This window comes from Perca fluviatilis, chromosome 7 (assembly GCF_010015445.1).
Source record: "Perca fluviatilis chromosome 7, GENO_Pfluv_1.0, whole genome shotgun sequence".
In the NCBI taxonomy this organism is placed as follows: domain Eukaryota; kingdom Metazoa; phylum Chordata; class Actinopteri; order Perciformes; family Percidae; genus Perca; species Perca fluviatilis.
This window is the reverse complement of record NC_053118.1, coordinates 12,537,195-12,555,855: the sequence shown is the minus strand read 5'-3', so window position 1 is coordinate 12,555,855 and position 18,661 is coordinate 12,537,195. Positions and strand designations below refer to the sequence as shown.

Here is an 18,661-nt window from a genome sequence, read left to right as displayed (position 1 = left end):
ATTAATGTGATTAAACTGCAAAAAAACAGCATTTTTTTTTTTGTACAAAGAATCCAGATAAATACATATAGACTTTTACACCTAATGGGATCTTTATACAAGTGGCTTCCCACGAAATACCCCCGGTCGGTGTAGATGGACATTTGTATAACAGGGTGTGCAGGAACAAATGCATAAGTGACCTTAGACTTTTCATTCAAGGTGAGACACAGCACCATATATATTTTACAGACGTACGCCGACTTGTAGTCGGATTTACAAAACTATTATGTCCCGTGTTTTGTTTGTATGAAATAATCTAGCAGGCAAGAGCCAGCAAGCAAAATGTTAGCTAGCATGTTAGCTAATAGCTAGCTACTAGCCTTGTTTGTGGTTAGCTGGGATGTCAAACTGTTGTTGCTGCCTGTCGCAGTGTTTTGGTAAATGCTTACAAGCTAATTGTTAACGAACTTACACATATATAGTGCTTAGTAGCAACACCATTTCACCAATGACCCACATTCTGCCAAGACATGTTAACGTTTTAAAATAGCTTTCTAGTGAATCCAAAGACAGGTGATTACTGCAGTGTTTGATTGAAAATACACTGCTGCTATTTTAGGAGCACCTTTTCTTCTGTTTTGCAAAATTTAAACATTTATCATGTTAATTCAGAGGAGTCTATTATTACTGATGTTTTTGTCTCCCGTGTGTTTGTGTTTGTCACAGCAGCCTCCATATGAACAACTTGAATGACCCCCCCAGATGGAACATCCAACCAGACCACAGAGGAAGGGGGGCGGGGGCGGGGGCCGGTGATGGCAACCAATGGAACTACGCCCTGCTGGTCCCTATGCTGGGACTGGCTGCATTTCGTAAGTTACACAAAGAGATGTGTCTATAGGTGTGTCTGTGGTGAGATAACAGGCAGAACATTATGTGTGAGCTATGTGTTTATGTAAGCTGTTTGAGTTTGTATGAGATCCACCTCTGAAATGTGTGGAGTTTTTAGTAACTAACTCTCTGGAAAGTGCACAGTCTTGTATAAATGTGTAATACACATCCTCACGGGGACTGTCTCTTTTCTTATGAGATTGCCAAATGACATAGATAGACATTATATATAAAAAAACAAAAAACGATTAAATGCCACCTGTCTGTGTTGGGCAATATAACTAAAAAATAACATCTGAAAATGTAACTGGAGGATTTGTCAGCACTCCTAATTCAATGCAGATCCTAAAAAATAGCCAGTAGTTTTTTACTGGACATGCAAACGCATCAAGTTTACTAGAGACAGGTGATGATAGCCATGTTAACTGTACTAACGTTCTCAAACTTGGGACACAAGCAGGTGTTACAAGACTGTCGCCCCAATCGGACATTCAGGAAATGTTGGTTAAGACAAAATTTGCTTAAGTTTGAGATTGTTGTAACATAGCTCTAATTATCTCAAAAATGTTTTTAACTTCCACCGTGCCTTTAGGTTGGATCTGGACCAGGGAGTCTCAGAGGGAAATCCAGAAAGTCAGAGCCCAGTATGACAAAGACGTGTCCACAATAAAAAGCGAGATGGAGGCAACGTACCGGGAGACACTGACAGAGAGGCGCAGGGCAGTAGCTACGCTAGAGCTGGAGCTGGAGAAGGAGCGACAGAGGGTCAAAGGTTACAAGCAGGCCCTGGTCTCACAGAGCCATCAGCTGATGGAAGAACGGAAACAGTTACATCAGGTAGAATCTTGTCTTGCTATCTATTTCTGATGTTGTGCATGTTTCTCTTCGAACCTGTAGCCTCTCCTGCACTAGTCTTGCATTGCCAGACCTACCTCCACAGCACTGTGTCAGATATGGAGTATGGTCTGGCTACGACACCAATCTACTCTGCGATAGAGGGAAAAAAAATGCTCTGGCTTGTTTGTATTTCTTTAAACCAATCACAAACGTCCTGGGCGGCACTAAGCCGAGACAGCGAGAGCAGAGGGACATCCGGCGGCTTGAGAGACTCGCCGGATGTCAGGCTTTATCCCAGCAATGTTCGTGCTTTGAGCCAGACTACTCCTGCATAAACCAAAACACTGTCTTGTCCCTTACAAGGAGCGTGAGGTCTTGGAGGAAGAGAAGCAAAGGCTGGTCAAGTCCGGCGCCACAGGAGCAGTGCTGCATCACGCCCTGGAACGAGAGAACAACTGGTACCAGCGAGCCACAGCCACTCTGAAGGAGCTAGAGGGTCAGCTTGTGGAGCGCCAGAATGCCTACTGTTCCCTCGTCCAACCGCGAGATCAGCGACTGGAGATGGAGAAGAACATGCTGCTAAAGGTCGTCAAAAACCCCATCGGGGCGGAACTGGATCTAGAGTCCGATCTGAAAGATATTTTTAAGAGAGATAAGCACTGTGCGGACCTGCTAAACATGGACAAGAGGAAGAATGGAAGCCTCATGTGGGTGTACCTCAAGTACTGGCAGCTGCAGGTCACCGTCCAGAAACATAAGAGAGCTGAAGAAGCCATACTAGGAGAGAAAATCCAGTCTCACACAAAGTGACAAACACAAGCTCGTGTTTTTCCACTTGACTTTGAAGAAGGTTGAAAGTATGTGGCTCAGGAATGGAAAATGCATGTATTATTTTGTGCGATTATCTTTCCTTGATAGGGATGTTATGGAAACACACAAGAGGTAAGGCCAACAAGATAATGTTCCACATCTGAAAGTTCCTCCCTTGATCTCAGAGTTTAAAAAATAAAGGGGCATTTTGTCAAGTTTTAAGCTTGCTTAAATACAATACGGTATTACCATAACTTCAGAAGCCCCAGTTAATTCTCATTAGCTTTCAATTACTGTGTGAAAATGCATAATGATAAAAATGCACTAGGATCATTCAGGTGATATCCATATTGGATGCACATCTGATTAAATACATAGAACATTTTGTCGTAACATTTGTGTCGAAAAAACTTCTCCTAGTGCCATGAATTACTGCTACCTTCATATATTGTGCGTCTGGACATTTTTGTTCCCACGCCTCAGTTATGACTTTAGGGAGCTTTTTAAAGCCACAGTTATGAATTTAGGGCTGCCATTAACTGTTCCCATGTGATGTGATATTACACATCTCTTTGTTGCTGCAAGTGTCTTCAGAAAAAAAAACTACTTTTGAACAAAACAGCAAGGAATCATTAACACGTTGAAAAGAATATTTGTGATGGACTACTCCTGGAGATATTTCTCATGATATCTGTTGCACTGTCTGTTTTTACAGACACTGCTGTCCATGACTTAGAGCAGTGGTTCTCAACTTTTTTGGGACCAGCCTCCCCCTCCCCGCCCCATCAAATAAGATGTAGGCTAATTGCCCTGAATATTAATGATTATGTCCTATTATTGTTATGATAATTATTATTATTGTGGTTATTAGTCCTATTATTGTTGTAACTGTTGTTATCAAAAATCATCAAAAAATCATATCATTGAATGAAAAATGTTCGACAGCTAAGTTCATAGACTAATTAAAGATAAATGATGTTAACATTTTAATATAGACTATGAAGATCACAACAAGACCAATTCATAACGCTGCAGTACGGAGTTTATATAAGATGATACTCTGACGTCCCGTTCCCATGAAGGCATCATAGAGCTGCACCACACAAAGCCTAAAGAAACACTAAAGAGAAGAAGAGTGACAATCCACCGTCTCGTCCAGTCGCAGTGGCATAAACTGGCAGCTTTTGCAAGTAGTTAAAAGTGTAAACTCGTATTGTTGTGAACCTTTGGTGTAAACTCGCCTTAAAACAAACGCCCCCCTTTCCACAATATTGCTTCCAGCGCCCCCTGTCATCCTCTGAATGCCCCCTGGGGGTACTGTACCACCCCCGTTGAGAAACATTGACTTAGAGTCTCCTTCCATCTGTGACATGTGTCTTTACACTCTGACGTGTGTTCCCATTTATGATACAGTACATGGCCTGAAGCCAATATTAATAGTGTGTCTGTTTCTGATCACTGGTTTTAAAGTCTAGTCTTCAATGCAGGTTTGTGGGAGCTTTTTAAAGATCAGAGACACAGGACACTGAAGGTGCATGTGAATCGAAATAAGGGAATAGAGCACAAAGTAGTGCTCAGTACTGCAACACCTTACCACAATACTGCAACAAAAATAGCCACCCTTTTACTTCACCCATGTACTGAAAGGATTAGCTAAAGCTGTAGCATTTCTATAAAGTTACCAAGCCTCTCTACGCTGTAATGTTTTTGTTTGGACCATAACTTGGTGATTAAGTGCTTGATATAATGCCATAAATTCAATGTACTGACTCTAACCACTCTGTGAAATCCTCCTAATAAATCCCTGGTTCAAGAACTTCATTTCCAGGCTTGTCTTGTTTTCTCCCTAGAATCTCCAATGTTTCAAATGCTACATTTACCTAAGTACTATACATGTAAGTCCACCAATGGTCCCTTACGATGTTGTTGTTTTACCACAGGGGGGTGCTGATACTGTGTTTGTATCCTGAAGAATGCTGATTGAATACAAAAGCTATGTGAAAGCTTATAATGCATACAGAAAAAAAACAGTATGCAACAGGAATAAATGGATACAAGTGGCACATTACATAACACTCATTCTGATTCTATAGTCCCAACCATAACATAGCGCATGTATGTCAAGTTATTTTTTGTATTTTCACAGGATAGTTTAATCAACTTCAATGCCATGTACAAAGAGTCGGAGGTTCCAGACACGGTTTCACTAAGCTTTGCAAGGTATGGATATCACTGACAATGACAAACATAGTCCACAACCATTGTAAATAATCTGTGTCAGAATGTGTTTATATCTACAATACAGTATACCATTACATTTGTTTGCAAAGTATTGCACATGATTTATGGATTCATCAGTTCAGCATTATTCCACCTTCTTAAAGATTATAATTTGGTAACTGAATTAGGAGAAAATCTAGTCAATCTCTCCTAAAATAAGTTAACACTTGAAGGATTTTATTCTAAAATGTGACCGATAACCGGTCTGGCCCTAAAAAGGCCAAACTTAATCTGACTCCAATTGTATGGTCACTGCACTTCTGAATGGTGTTCGTTTACTGGTAGATCAGAGAAAATAGACTAAGGATTCAAATTAAGACTCAAGATTCGTCCAGTTAAAGTTAATAACAAGCTTTAGTGAATGATATTGCAAAATACAAAAGCGTATGCATACGGATCAGAAATGCAGGTCTATCTTTCACCTATCCATCAGACAGAGATTCCCCCAGCATCTGATGCCGGCTAACCCAGACCCCTAACTTTTTATCCATTTTCTCTGCTTATCATTTGGACGTAGTCCCGATCTTCTGGCTCCAGCCGGCTAACGATATGTAACACACTGTATGAAAATATGACCTCGACTTCTCAGCTCAAAAAGACAAGCCACTATTTTTGGATTAGAACACCCGTGTGTTTTTAATCTCCTGCAAATTTAAGGAGTTTTCATGAGAGCCAGGTCATTCCCATACTTTGTGTCACAAATCACGCGCTTGCAAAACACTGACCATTGTTCTCTCTCCCTGTTCATCTGGGAAAGGAATACTCCCTTTGATTCAAATTATTAATTAACTATCTTTTTCGAGCAAATTTTAATAATGTCTCATCCTTTCCCAAGAACAGATGGCTTCCTCATGGCCCAAGAAGAACAGGGAGGGAGAATGTCAGGTCATGAAATCTGAGATCTTACATTATATTCTTAACAAAATAATCCTACACACTCCTCGGAACAAGAATACAAGATTCATTTTCTGTCTTGGTCTTTTGTTTGGATGCATAGATTGTAAAAAAAATATATATTTTATGCAGTCATTGTTTGGATGATACTAAAATATCAAGATATTTTTACATACATAAAAACAATACTCATGAGGCATATCATCAGGAGATACCATTTTTAATTATTTTTAGATAGTTACACAATATACAATATTACCAGTGTGCACATTACAAGTACAAAGGCTTTGTTATATTTCCTGAACCTTTACATGCCTTCCATCTCCTTGCTTCACTCCCTCCTCTGCACCCTTAGAGAGATTTCTCTTGGGGAGGACATCAGGCTCGAGGCTCTGAAGTTCACTCGGACTGGCTTGCTGAGGTCCTGGGTTATTGCAGTCACTTCCTGTGTATCCACTCCGTTATTCCCCTTCCCTAGTATCACTGGCTTTTGTTCTGTGAACCCAAAGGTGGTTTTGGCATGATGTAGGTCCCTGCTGGTGTTGAAGAATGGCAGCTGGTGCTCTGTCATGCCTCTGCTGTCGCTGCCCAGCCTCAGCCTCTGGCTGAGACTCCTCTCGACCATGAAGTGGACCACCTGCTGCTGCTTGTAACTCTCTCTACGAATGTTGTCTGTCTCTGACAGTGTCAGCCTGGAACACATTACACACATCAGATATAGGATTTTTAATCGACTCTCTGCAGTGCCTGAAATGGGCCACCAGTACTTACCAGTACTGAGTACCGGCACTTCAGATTTCTATCCACGAGTACGCTTGTTTCTTTCTTTTTTTTTAAGATTATGTTTTGGGCATTTTTGGCCTTTATTTGATAGTAGAGCTGAAGACAGGAAAGGGGGGAGATAGAGGGAATGTCATGCAGCAAAGGACTCAAACCCTGGGCTGCTGCGGTAAGGACTAAGCCTTTGTACATGGGCCGCACGCTCCACCAGGTGAGCTACCAGGGCGCCCTGATTACACTTACTTCTAATTGTTATTATAAGTTTTATTAATAGGCTGATATTTATATTTATGTTTCATAGCAACATTTTGAGACACTGTGACAACTCTACTGTGAGATTGGTAGTCAAATCAGGCTCCTTAGATTGAATCGCTGAATAGTCCACTATTCGGGGTCACCCCTACAAGATATACCTATGAATATAAATATATCCAAGACACATGCGATGATCATTAAATGGAACTGCTGAATTAGGGTACTAGCAACTTTTTTTGGTCCAATTCAGGCACTGGCTCTCTGTAATACACTAAAGAAGAGTGGTGCTGTGATCATATCTCTTTCACATTCTTTGCATAATATAGACAATAGGGCTAAATCCACACTGAATTACTCAAGGAGAAGCCTGCTGCTTCTCTGCTCTTTGTAAGTTAAAACTTTAAAACCGGTCACATTTTTTGACCACATCACATGACATATTACAGGTGTTTCCCTTTAGCGGTCACCTGCAATGACATTGCTGATCAGGAGGAGGTCATGAAGTGCAACTTGCCTGAAATTTTCAATCCAAAGCAAGGCAGTGCTGCTGCAGTTTTCAGCCCTACTGTATGTCATTTTACCCTCCACAACATGTCCATGTCATGTCTTTACAGTAAAAACATAATGAGTGCATGGGCTGCTCTTTTGTCCCTTACCATCTATCCTGCTGCTTGTCACAACATACTGAGCACCACACGGTCTACAAATCTACAAATACTTCCCAAAGTTCACCCTAACACAATAGATCACACACTATTCAAACACAACGTGAATTGCAGTGATTCAAACAAAACATCATCTAGAACTAAGCAGAATGTCAAGTGAGAACAACCTACTTGTATTGTGGTCTCGTTTCAAGGACCAGGCTCAGCCAGCATGCTTGGTAGCTCTCCTTCTTCCACTGGTTTTCCTCCTGAAGATCACAGTAGGAGTTCAGCAGGTAGCAGCCTCCCCTGCTCACACAGTGCATGGTGGGATTGTGTCGAGGGTGTGAATGTCCGTAACTTCTATGTGTAAAAAGTGAGCAGGTACCAAGACAAACTTCTGTCTAACTGTACTTGCATAAAACTTAAGGGAGACGGATAGAACAAGCGATCAAACCATGTGTCATCATCAATGTGTGTACCAAGTAGCCTGTTTGGCAGTGTCTTAAATATCCAGTCTTGTTTCTATTTTTACTCCACTGCATCACTTTGTAGTGAATCTAGTGAATGTCCTCGCTCCAGGGATGGTGAAGGATGGTTTTCATTTGAAAATGACACGAGTCAACCATATGAACCCACAGATTTAATTTGTTGAACTCATTTGTGTTGTATCATGTTCTGTAGATAAAAAGAGAAGTCATCTTAAAAAAAAAAATCATCTTAAATGATACAAACAATCTGATCTTGTTCAACTTACCCCAGTGTACCTTTGGATTCTGTGTATTATGGTGTGGGTTTGATCATGTGCATGTGAGTATAGGTTTAGGGATATTTGTGCATATTTGTGTTGACAGAAGAATGAAATGACTAATCTGCTTGAATGATCCAGGGTTCATCGCATCAGGTCAAAGAAAATATCCACCAACTCCTCGGATGTCTCTCACATAGACCACATGTCTCAGGAAGGAAACAGCTGATGGCAATCAGTCATTATTCCATACTGCCTGGGAGCGTGGAATAAATGAGAGAGATTTATGCAGAGTTCCGAGCTCAACAGATGTGTTTCCAGTATCTTTCTTATTTTAGTTATAATTGATGCATGTGAAATAAGGTTTTGGAGGCCGGTACCTTGCTGGACTTCTGTATGTGGAGCTACTTAAAAAGTAATTTGATTCCACACTAAATTCCTGACCTTTTAATTACATAATTCTGTTCTTATGTAAGTTCACAACTCATTTAAAGATGTGAATATCTAATTTTGACACAGATACACAGATTACTTGTGCTGTCAGGAGGACGTTTCATCAAAGCGTGAGGGTGAAACTGAATCGGAGGGTGTATGATAGAGTGACGGAGGCAGTGTAAGGTATGCTGGACTCATCCCAGCAAAAACAGTCTGTTCCCACAACACAAGAGCCACTATTACATGGATTCAGTTTGATGCTGGATCCTGATGTTGCTGGGGCAATGCAAATGTACATTTGTAAACAAAAAAACACATCTCTTCACATTTAGAAGTGGCAGAAGGTTTTCCATTACGAGGAGGCAATTCTTCAATCAATTCATCTAATGTAGAATATTTGATAGGTCGTTTAATATGAGAAGGAATATTATTGTGACACGTATTCAAAGTCAGAATGTATGTATCAATTGCATATCTTTAACTAAGACAAAACCACATTTGTGTCATTAATAAACCGGTTATGCCTATTTTTACATTCAATTTTCATCCGTTTTAAGGTTGGAATTGGACCACACCAATCAGGTTTTATCAGAGGGTGGTAAAAGTTGTTATAGAGGATGCTGACACTCTTAATCCCCCTTTATTATGCAAAATAAAATTGTAGTTCATAAAAACTATGTACTACACTACTACACTGCTGTTTCCTACTGTATCATGAAGTGGAAGCGGTCGTTCAAAAAAAGAAATGATTTAACTAATGCAATCTTGCCGTGTACATAGCATTGTCTCATTTATTTTTAAAAGGTGAAAAAACTCAAAGTATATATAAGATTCTTTTTTTCAAATAATGAATTTATTATTCAAACATACAGTAAATTTATCTCAGTCGAAAATATGACAAACAGTTGAACCAATGACAAAAAAAAGCTGTCTGATACCTTGATGTGCCTCGCATCGATGATATATACCAGAGTATGTTCACAGACATAACGTAATTATCACGGTTCCTGGTATCAGTGCTGATCAAACAATCCCTTTATGTTAGTTGTTTGTGGAAGCAAAACTGATAAATAAGCCTCCCCATTTACTGAATAACAGACTGGATAAAATATGCTGTTTACTACATAATATAAAGAATCAGTGTCTGACCAGACCTGTGTCAAACTCAAGGTATGTATCACACACAGTATTAATATCTCAGCTTCAGTAGCTGAACCAGGCAGGCCTCTTCCTTGGTCTCTCCACAATCCTCTTGTCCTTGTCCTGCTGACTTGGTGTTTCACCCTCGTACAGGATGACAGTCTCCACAGTCGGGGCCTTCAGGGGGCCGCCTTCCATAGCTTTTATCTGTTGACGAATCAAAGCCGTCTCCCTGCAAACCTTTGCGTAACAGAAGCCACACATGATATGTTTCTGCTTCAAGTGGCCACACTCTGGACAAGGCTCGATGTTGGGCTGAGAGAGAGAGAGAGAGAGAGAGAGAGAGAGAGAGAGAGAGAGAGAGAGAGAGAGAGAGAGAGAAACTGTGGGTCAAACAATGTAATGGCAAGACCGTTTCTAAATGACTTCTGACATATCTGGTATTGTCTGTACAGCAATTTCTTGTTACTTATTGGCCAATTTATAAACCAATGCTGATATATGTGCGATCAGCTAATGAGCAGCTAATATCAATCGGTAATACCAGCCTGCCTCTACTGGGGATGTGAACATTTACTTATCTTGGTTCTATTTCAAAATGTTCTGCTGTTACTTAGGTCAGATATTGATTACAAATCATGTTTAACAGAATTGTACACTGATAAAAGCATAAAATATACAGAATTTGAAGTGTGCAATCTCATCTGTAATTCTAAGAGATTTGCACCCGTTGTTATTAACAGATATGCCCTTCTTGAACAACTTCTCAATTAGACTGTTCACAACAAAGTTGTGCAGATAATTGTGATTGATTAAATGTATATTGATACCATTTTTCTAAACGGCTCTTATTTTATTATTAAGTGTGTGATCTGATGCAGAGCATAGTTATTATTGAGGAATATGAATCACTGACTCACAGTTAAGTACAGACAGTAGGCAGCTCTCTAAGTAAGACAACAAACCGTTAGGTTTATGGGTAATACGACCCTTTAAGAGGATCCAAAGTGTACCTGGACTTTTAGGAGTTTGCTGTCAGCTCTCCTCCTGGTGCGGTTGATCTCTATAGTACGTCTCTTCTTCGGTGCTGCCATCCACAGGATGCCGTCGAGGACGCCGGGAGGCTGCTCCGGGCCCTGCTGCTCCTCACCACGTTCCTCCTCCCCGGAGAGCTGAGGCAGAAGGCTGGGGCCACTCACTGCCAGCGCTGGAGCTGCACACAGAGAAAACATTGTAGGCTAACTGCTATTTACTGCAACCCCAGTCAATCAGTTCAGCATGACCAGATGCAAATGTAGAGGCACCTGAGGTAAGACGACAATCAAACACAGGTGGTAGACAAAGGTAGCGTATTTAAACTTTGGATGAAATGTACGTATTTGTGTGTCTGTCAGTCAGTCAGTCAGCCAGGGACAGAGCTTGTTACCATGAATAGCAATAACGTTAGCAGCCGTCCTGAGGTCCAGTCAGTAAACTCACCCAGTTGTCTGTCTAGTCCGGCCGCCTGCAGAAGTCTGCTTTCAATGTGTAGCAAAGAGCATCTGAGGCTGTGCACTAAAGCGGCTAAATTCATCATTTTGGTTGTCAGCACGCTTCTTTCCCGTCAAACATGTCAGCAAACAGCTCACGGTCACTGGCGTTTGCTACGTCATCAAACAGCGACAACAAAATATACTTCTGTTGTTTAATTCCCGGCAGGCAAAATAGGTGTAGGCTTCGTACTGCCGTCTAGCGGCCATTTGTCTAAACTTCACTCTTTTGTGCAGGTTAAAACTTCCATGGTCCTGCTACTCCCTTGGTTTAAAGTAATTCAACAAAACGCTTTCCAAGTAAATTCTCCAAACCAAGTAGATCCTGTGCTCTATGAGCTATTTTTCATAATAGTCTGAACTAAATAAAGCTTTTGCATCCAGTTATTATCTCTTAGTTATAGTTCTAAACTATATTTTCCAATATATTGCCTAATGTTACTGTGTCATTCAATTGGAACATACTGATGAATTTCTATTTTAAAATGTGTTTTTAGGATTAAAAAAGTATTTCAATAGATACATGTAGAGAAAGGATTTAAATATTTTTTGTATACTTTTTTTTCCAGATAATTTGATTAAATTTACAGGGCAGTTACAAAAAAGACCCAAATTCATACCAACAGATTACACCACATTATGCCATTGTTTATTGGTCCAATAATAATGTAGGATGGTGAGTATTGCATTTTTGAACAGCTTTCTCAGTGAGTTAGCAGGTATAACTATTTCCAAAAAGCAATAGTCCAGATTACGTTTAATTTTATCTTCAATTTTAACTTCCTTACGTATGGTCTATTACACCACAGGTTTGTTTTCATATATTGTTTTATATTTAGTATTTCTAAATGTTTGGTTTGTAGGGCAGGGTCATGGCTATTAACGGGCTATCGGGACCTATCCTTTAACTGTTGATAGGTGGCAGTATACACCCTTAAGTGGATTTGCAAGTCTGCAGTCGACACAGAGTAGAAGAAGAACAACAAGATGGCGGAACGTGGCTACAGTTTTTCCCTCACCACATTTAGGTAAACTTTGTCAAAATTGCCATAAAATTTTAAAATAGCATATAAACTTTCAGCCTGTAGGGGCTGTTGTTGAACAATAGTTTTATAAAAAGTATGCACAGTTTACCATTCGTATAGGAAAAGAAGGTTTTAGGGGCTGTTGTAGTTGATGCACTGTCATTGTTAACGTTAACTGTTAGCTAGCATGTCGGCTAACGTTAATATGTTTCTAAATTACTTTTTTCTTCCGATATCGACTTAAAACTTGGCAAATTGTTGTTTTTGCGAGCGTATTATTGAATAGACCGAAACAGGTCAGTTTTACATGCTAACTATAACTTTGAAGAGACTAGCTTAGCTAGCTAACGTAAAATTAGCTCTCAGATGAGTCGGTTGTTTTAGCTTTTGCTTTCAGTTTTGTCTCTGGTAATCGTCGCACTAAATCTTGTTTATTTGCAAACCACAGTAGGTTTTGTATCTGCATATAACGTTAGTTTAGTTTATTTTCCTGCTCCTCCTCACAGAATAGTAATGTGGCATCATGTGTTTCTTCCTGCAGCCCTTCGGGTAAACTGGTCCAGATTGAATATGCCCTGGCAGCCGTAGCAGCCGGAGCACCCTCAGTTGGCATTAAAGGTGTGTGTGTAAATGTGTGGGGTTTAGTAAACTGTAAGTTTCTGAGCAAAATAGACCGCGGGGCTATGAAGATTTTTGTATTATTGTGAAAGTAACGTTAGTGTCATGCTTTGAATTCAAAAGTTTTTATTAAATGGTAAAATAAACCACATTCGTTTGATATCTGATTGTTATCACAGGATGCAACATGACTCCCTGCCTGGATAGGTGTATAATGCTAAATGACATGCATTGGTAAATGATAGATTAACATAAACACAACAATTTATGATGTATTACCACTCCTTCAGAGTCATTTCTCCTGACTTTAATGTGGAAAACGGCAAGTGCAGAGGGCAGTGGTGCATAATGAATAAATTAAGAAATTTATTTCAGACATATCACAAATAAACAAAACATCAAAGAAATGTACAAATAAGTTAAATAAGCAAAACATTCAATAAACAATAAGAAACATGAACCAACATAGACATGTCTGAAAAGGTAGGAAGTAGGAAGAAGTATACACTTATTTTATCCTACCCCCTTTCCACAGATTAGTAATTAATTATTATTTTATATTTTTAACTTCCCTTCATGACCTCATAGATTAGTAACTAATTATTATTATTATTTTATAGATTTACTTTTCTTCATGACCCTTAGTACTGTGGAACACTCCGATGTAACTATATACAATTTGGTGTTTTGAATGTACAATCCATATATATCTATCTCGACATTCATACATACATTTACATACATACATACTCTTCACACAAATATATTTACATTCACATATTTACATACACTCACACATAATATAATAACCCTAATATATTTGACCACATTTCTCTATCTTATAATATAAGTAAATTACTACCACATATTTATATCTAATTTATATTTATCACATTTATCTATTTTATTTATATATACGAACATACACCTACCTCAATGAACACATTGCAATTGTTAAAGCCCTCCTTTCCTATATCTTTTGAAAATCGTTGCTTTGTACCTTTTTTTTAACTGGATTATGTTTGGACATTGCTTTAGTTCTGTGCTCAGAACTCATAATCAGGATTGTTAACCTTAAAAAACTGAACTAAATTGCTTTGTAAATGTGATACAGCTATCAAAAGTAATACATGCTATATTTAGAAGGATTTGCTATTTATCCAAAGTCAATGGAACAACCTTACAGACTGGTGCAGCACCCTAAGCAGCCATCAGCATCCTTAACCCTTGTGTTGTCCTTCGGGTCCCAGTGACCCGAAGGACAACACAAGGATTATGTACTTCCGTTTACTTTGCTGAGAATTGCTCTCTAAACAAGGGTTAATACAGCACCTTAGTTCTTGTTTGTACAGCATTTTGGTCAGCTTAAACTGTGTTTAAATGTGTTCTAGAAATAAACTTTACTTACTTACTTTAAAAGAAACCGGTTTTAGAGAGCAATTCTCAACAAAGTAAACGGAAGTACATAATCCTTGTGTTGTCCTTCGGGTCACTGGGACCCGAAGGACAACACAAGGGTTAAAGGCTATGAATGGGATTACATTGAATCTGGTTAGAAAAAATTATCATTAGTTAGGATTTGTGAAGATGCTAATTGTGATACTGTCTGTCATTTTCAGCTTCCAATGGAGTTGTCCTGGCAACAGAGAAGAAACAAAAGTCCATTCTGTATGATGAGCAGAGTGTCCATAAAGTGGAGCCCATCACTAAACATATAGGCATGGTCTACAGCGGCATGGGGCCTGACTATAGGTGGGGATTCCTTCTGCATTTGGATGAAAAACTGATCTATGTGATGTCCAGCAGATTTTAAAGGCACTGAAGAGGGAAAATGTGAAGATGTTTCCAGAGTGTTCATAAGCAACAATATTTCTAGGCTTATTTTTAAAATCAATTATTTTTATTTATTTTTTTACCAATGATTGACCTAAATATTTTCTCTTTTATAATTAGTTTTAAGAAATGTCTCATGTTATATTGTCTCTAGAAGTGTATTCTTCAACTTTCGTTTTTGTTAAAGAAGGAAAGGAAAATCTCAATTCTCAATACTATTGAATAATAAATGAAAATCGCATTTCAAATCAATCAGCATCAATTTATCATGAAATAATTAAATCGGGACAAAAGCATATTGTCCCAGCCCTAGTATGTGAGAAATCTAGAAGACGCCACCAACATTTGTCTGACTTACTGAACCTCACATGCACAGATAAATGAATAAGTTGTATTGTCCTTGCAGGGTTTTAGTGCGACGAGCCAGGAAGTTGGCACAACAGTACTTCCTGGTTTACCAAGAGCCAATCCCAACAGGCCAGCTTGTCCAGAGAGTGGCCTCTGTAATGCAGGAGTACACACAGTCTGGGTAGGTATACACAAATACACTCACTGCTTATAGACACATCACCTTTTTTATTTCAGAGGAATTCAATCTATCTAGCTAGTATTTGGATTTAATTTAGATTTAATCTGTGTTGTTTTTTCCTCAGTGGAGTGCGTCCATTTGGCGTTTCGTTGCTGATAGCTGGATGGGATGAAGACCACCCCTACCTGTTCCAGTCAGACCCTTCTGTACGTGTGCTACTTTCATTTTTTCATTTGTTGAAAAACATTTGTCTTCAATTACTTTCTAGCTCAAAGCTTAGTAATTGTTTTATTTTAATACATCTTTGACAGCAGACTAACCCTGCCTTGCTGTAGTAATAATACTTAATTCCTTCACATAAACTAAACTGGTCTTTATGATACTATGTCAGAAGCATAATTTGTATTCTCCTGACTGGCAGGGTGCATATTTTGCATGGAAAGCCACAGCCATGGGAAAGAACTATGTTAATGGAAAAACATTCCTTGAAAAAAGGTAAGATTTTACAATTAAAGGCATGTCTTGTTTTAATGAATAGAAGAAAATAGGTTGCGGACAGAAAATGTTTGGATTGTGAGCTTGGTACTTGACAATCAGTGTCCAATCTCCTACAATAATACATAATAAAATGTGTGCTGAAGCTTTACTATCCAATTAAAGTCATTTGTAGTTGTCACACAAGGAAAGTGAACCAGGATTAGGGTTGGGTATCGTTTGGTTTTTTTCGATTCCGGTGCTAAATCCATACTTTTAAAACGGTGCCGGTGCCTGAACCGGTACTTTTCAATAAAGTAAAAAAAAAAATAAGGGTAGTAAACAACAGTCAGTGACTTGTTTATTGCTAAGGCCATGGTCAAAATTAAAGATTTAATAATAATGCAATAACTATAACAATAACTTATTTCACCAGTAAATTGCTGTTGAACCCCAGATGGGAAAAGGGTATTTTACAATTACTGTCAAAGCACCACGAGGCAACCTGTTTTAAGTGAATGCACCGTCTGTGTTGTTTATCGACAACGCAGCTATAACGCACGTGTTGTTTAATTCCGCCAACGGCAGCTGCAAGTGAACGCACCGTCTGTGTTGTTGAATTCCGACCATATAAACATACTGTATATCTATGAATTGCGACTAACGGCAGCTGCTGCTGCACTGCAGAGCAGACTGTTACATCCCGCTGTTGAAGTCCTCCACAGTGAAATACAGTCACACTTTACACTGTTTAACGTTAGCTGTCAGCATTTTACCGGTGTTTAATCCAGCTGCTAGCTAAAGGTAGGCTAACGTTACATGCTGTCAGGTGTAGTGTAAAGTCAAGCACCGAAATGAGGCACCGAAACTTTCGTTCTTATTCGGTCTCGTTACTACCGTTTACGTTGGCACCGGTTCCCTATTGGCACCGAGTTTCGGTACCCAACCCTGACCAGGATGGTACAGTATCTGCTTCACTACAATGGAAAACCCTGGAAAAGTAATTCAGTTTTGCATGAGGCCCAGGGTGTAGAACCAGATTTTAATGATTCGTGTTCCCAGCAAGTGACCTAAAAGGTGTGAATATATGGCGCTTACCCACTGCTAGTACCAGCTCTACTCGGCTCGACTCAGCCGCAGTACCCCGTCCTCCATTTTCCATTGCAGATTTAGTACCGCCTCATGCCTGAGGCGAGCGTGGCTGGTCATCATAGCGACGACGCAGGAAACTGCCGTGACCTAACGCTACACACACACACACACACACACACAGAACGTCGAAGGTGTGTTGTTTTTGACTCTCTGCATGTGGCTGTTTGCCACAGCCAGAAGAAAAATGTTGTTTCAAAAGAAGTTGGAGGCAGCAAAAAAAACACCGCTGGCTAAACTATTTAAAAATGGCGGGTTTGTTCAGGACACCCTCGTCTGTCGCTAGCAATGATGACGCAGTGATTAGTGACGATTCTCTCTGACCAATCAGTAGTCTGCAGGTTTTCACGTCACCTTTTGGTATCGCCTCAGGTCGCTTGGAACCTCGACGGAGGTGATCCTAAAAAAAGTACCTGTTAGCAGGTACCGGGGACTTTGGAAAAACGCCATTAGTGTTGCCCTGGGCTCATGATGTCATATGAGCACTAGCATGGCTTTTATTTAAAAGGGCATCTTTCAACAGTAAGCCCCTGACCCAGTTTGGGTCATTTGGTTTAAGAACAACAATATACAGTACACCATGAATGTGCACAGTTTGAGGTGTTAGGTACTGTGGGCCCTCAACTCTTACAGGTTTTTCTGTTATTCACACTTCACAGATTACTAGATGACCACTTTGTTTTTGTTCCCCAGGTATAACAATGATCTGGAGTTGGAAGATGCCATCCATACAGCCATCTTGACATTGAAGGTAGGGTGTTTGTAATAAAAATACCTAAGGGATGAAATCTATCTCCTTACATCATCAATCATTTACACTCGCCCATCTTTGTGTTTCAGGAGAGCTTTGAGGGTCAGATGACAGAGGAGAACATTGAGGTGGGGATCTGCAACGAGGCCGGCTTCAAAAGACTCACCCCAGCGGAGGTGAAAGACTACCTGGCAGCCATTGCGTGAACACGCCCTCCCTGGTGACGGGGCTTTCTGGCCACATTTCATGACATAAAAGCACAACAGCCAACAGTCTCATGACACATTGCAAACCAGTTATTCAGGTATTTTGGCCACATTGTGTTAACAGCGATAGTGTTTTTGACCTGAAAACATGAGAGGACGCCAGCCATAACTTCTCTATATTCAAGATTATTAAGGATCAGACAACCTGTTTAGGATAATGCCCAGGCCTATTTACTTAAAGTGGCAGTCTTGTGTGTGCAGCTAATGTGGCTGCCACTCACAATTGCATAGACTAAACTCCATCAGTGGCTCTGAGGTGACAAACTCATGTTATCACATAACTAATTTGCTTTGTTGTTGAAACATACTGTGAAATGTGACAGTTGGCTGCTGTGCATATGAAAAGGAATGTGGGTTCTGATAAGTGAAATCTCAAGTCTTTCATTGAATCCTTCTATTTTCTTTGTTGAAAATCCAGCACGGTTGTTTTATATTTACTCAGAATTTGATTGCTTGTAACCATTTTGGCAAATGGCCTCTGGTTTAACAAAAAGCTAAAAATTAAAATGGTAATGAGCCTAGCAGTTATTAAATACAGGAAAGAGCTTTGGTCTTGGGTTTACTCACCTTGGAGATTGGTAGTTTTCCCTTTATCCTGACTGCACTTCATTAGTATCCCTCAAACACTAGGAATGAGGATCCACAAAAGGGAGGATGCAATGGAAAGTTGTAAGATGGGGGGGTGGGGGGGGGGGGGGGGGGACATTTATTAAAAATTTTTTTTTTTTGGGGGGGAAAAAATTTTAGTCTTTGTATTTTCTCTTCTGGTATCTGTCACTTATTCAAATAAA

At 39.7% G+C, this 18,661-nt stretch overlaps 4 protein-coding genes across 6 annotated transcripts; 2 read left to right on the top strand and 2 right to left on the bottom strand.

Annotated features, from left to right (window-relative positions):
• Positions 1–84: 84 nt before the first annotated feature.
• On the top strand, positions 85–3,298 carry ccdc127a (coiled-coil domain containing 127a). 3 transcript variants are annotated; one of them, XM_039805000.1, is made up of 4 exons: positions 85–201; positions 709–854; positions 1,466–1,710; positions 2,074–3,298. In XM_039805000.1, the coding sequence occupies exons 2-4, from the start codon at positions 719–721 to the stop codon at positions 2,518–2,520; spliced, it is 828 nt and encodes a 275-aa protein (XP_039660934.1). In that variant the 5' UTR covers positions 85–201; positions 709–718; the 3' UTR covers positions 2,521–3,298. The 3 variants fall into 3 exon arrangements, with proteins under 3 accessions (XP_039660934.1, XP_039660936.1, XP_039660937.1); XM_039805002.1 differs by having other exon boundaries at positions 93–201; positions 712–854; XM_039805003.1 differs by lacking the exon at positions 85–201 and adding an exon at positions 431–555.
• Positions 3,299–5,897: 2,599 nt separating this feature from the next.
• Positions 5,898–7,836, bottom strand: zmp:0000000930 (telethonin). The gene is made up of 2 exons (XM_039804997.1): positions 7,566–7,836; positions 5,898–6,386 (listed from the first exon to the last, which is right to left on the bottom strand). Exons 1-2 carry the CDS (start codon positions 7,697–7,699, stop codon positions 6,026–6,028), a joined length of 495 nt encoding a protein of 164 aa, XP_039660931.1. The 5' UTR covers positions 7,700–7,836; the 3' UTR covers positions 5,898–6,025.
• A 1,546-nt stretch (positions 7,837–9,382) lies between these two features.
• mrpl32 (mitochondrial ribosomal protein L32) lies at positions 9,383–11,360 on the bottom strand. Its single transcript, XM_039804996.1, has 3 exons — positions 11,176–11,360; positions 10,710–10,909; positions 9,383–10,011 (listed from the first exon to the last, which is right to left on the bottom strand). The coding sequence occupies exons 1-3, from the start codon at positions 11,270–11,272 to the stop codon at positions 9,760–9,762; spliced, it is 549 nt and encodes a 182-aa protein (XP_039660930.1). The 5' UTR covers positions 11,273–11,360; the 3' UTR covers positions 9,383–9,759.
• A 783-nt stretch (positions 11,361–12,143) lies between these two features.
• Positions 12,144–18,540, top strand: psma2 (proteasome 20S subunit alpha 2). Its single transcript, XM_039804995.1, has 8 exons — positions 12,144–12,253; positions 12,792–12,868; positions 14,488–14,620; positions 15,108–15,230; positions 15,355–15,436; positions 15,652–15,725; positions 17,547–17,604; positions 17,694–18,540. The coding sequence occupies exons 1-8, from the start codon at positions 12,213–12,215 to the stop codon at positions 17,808–17,810; spliced, it is 705 nt and encodes a 234-aa protein (XP_039660929.1). The 5' UTR covers positions 12,144–12,212; the 3' UTR covers positions 17,811–18,540.
• The last annotated feature ends 121 nt before the right edge of the window (positions 18,541–18,661 follow it).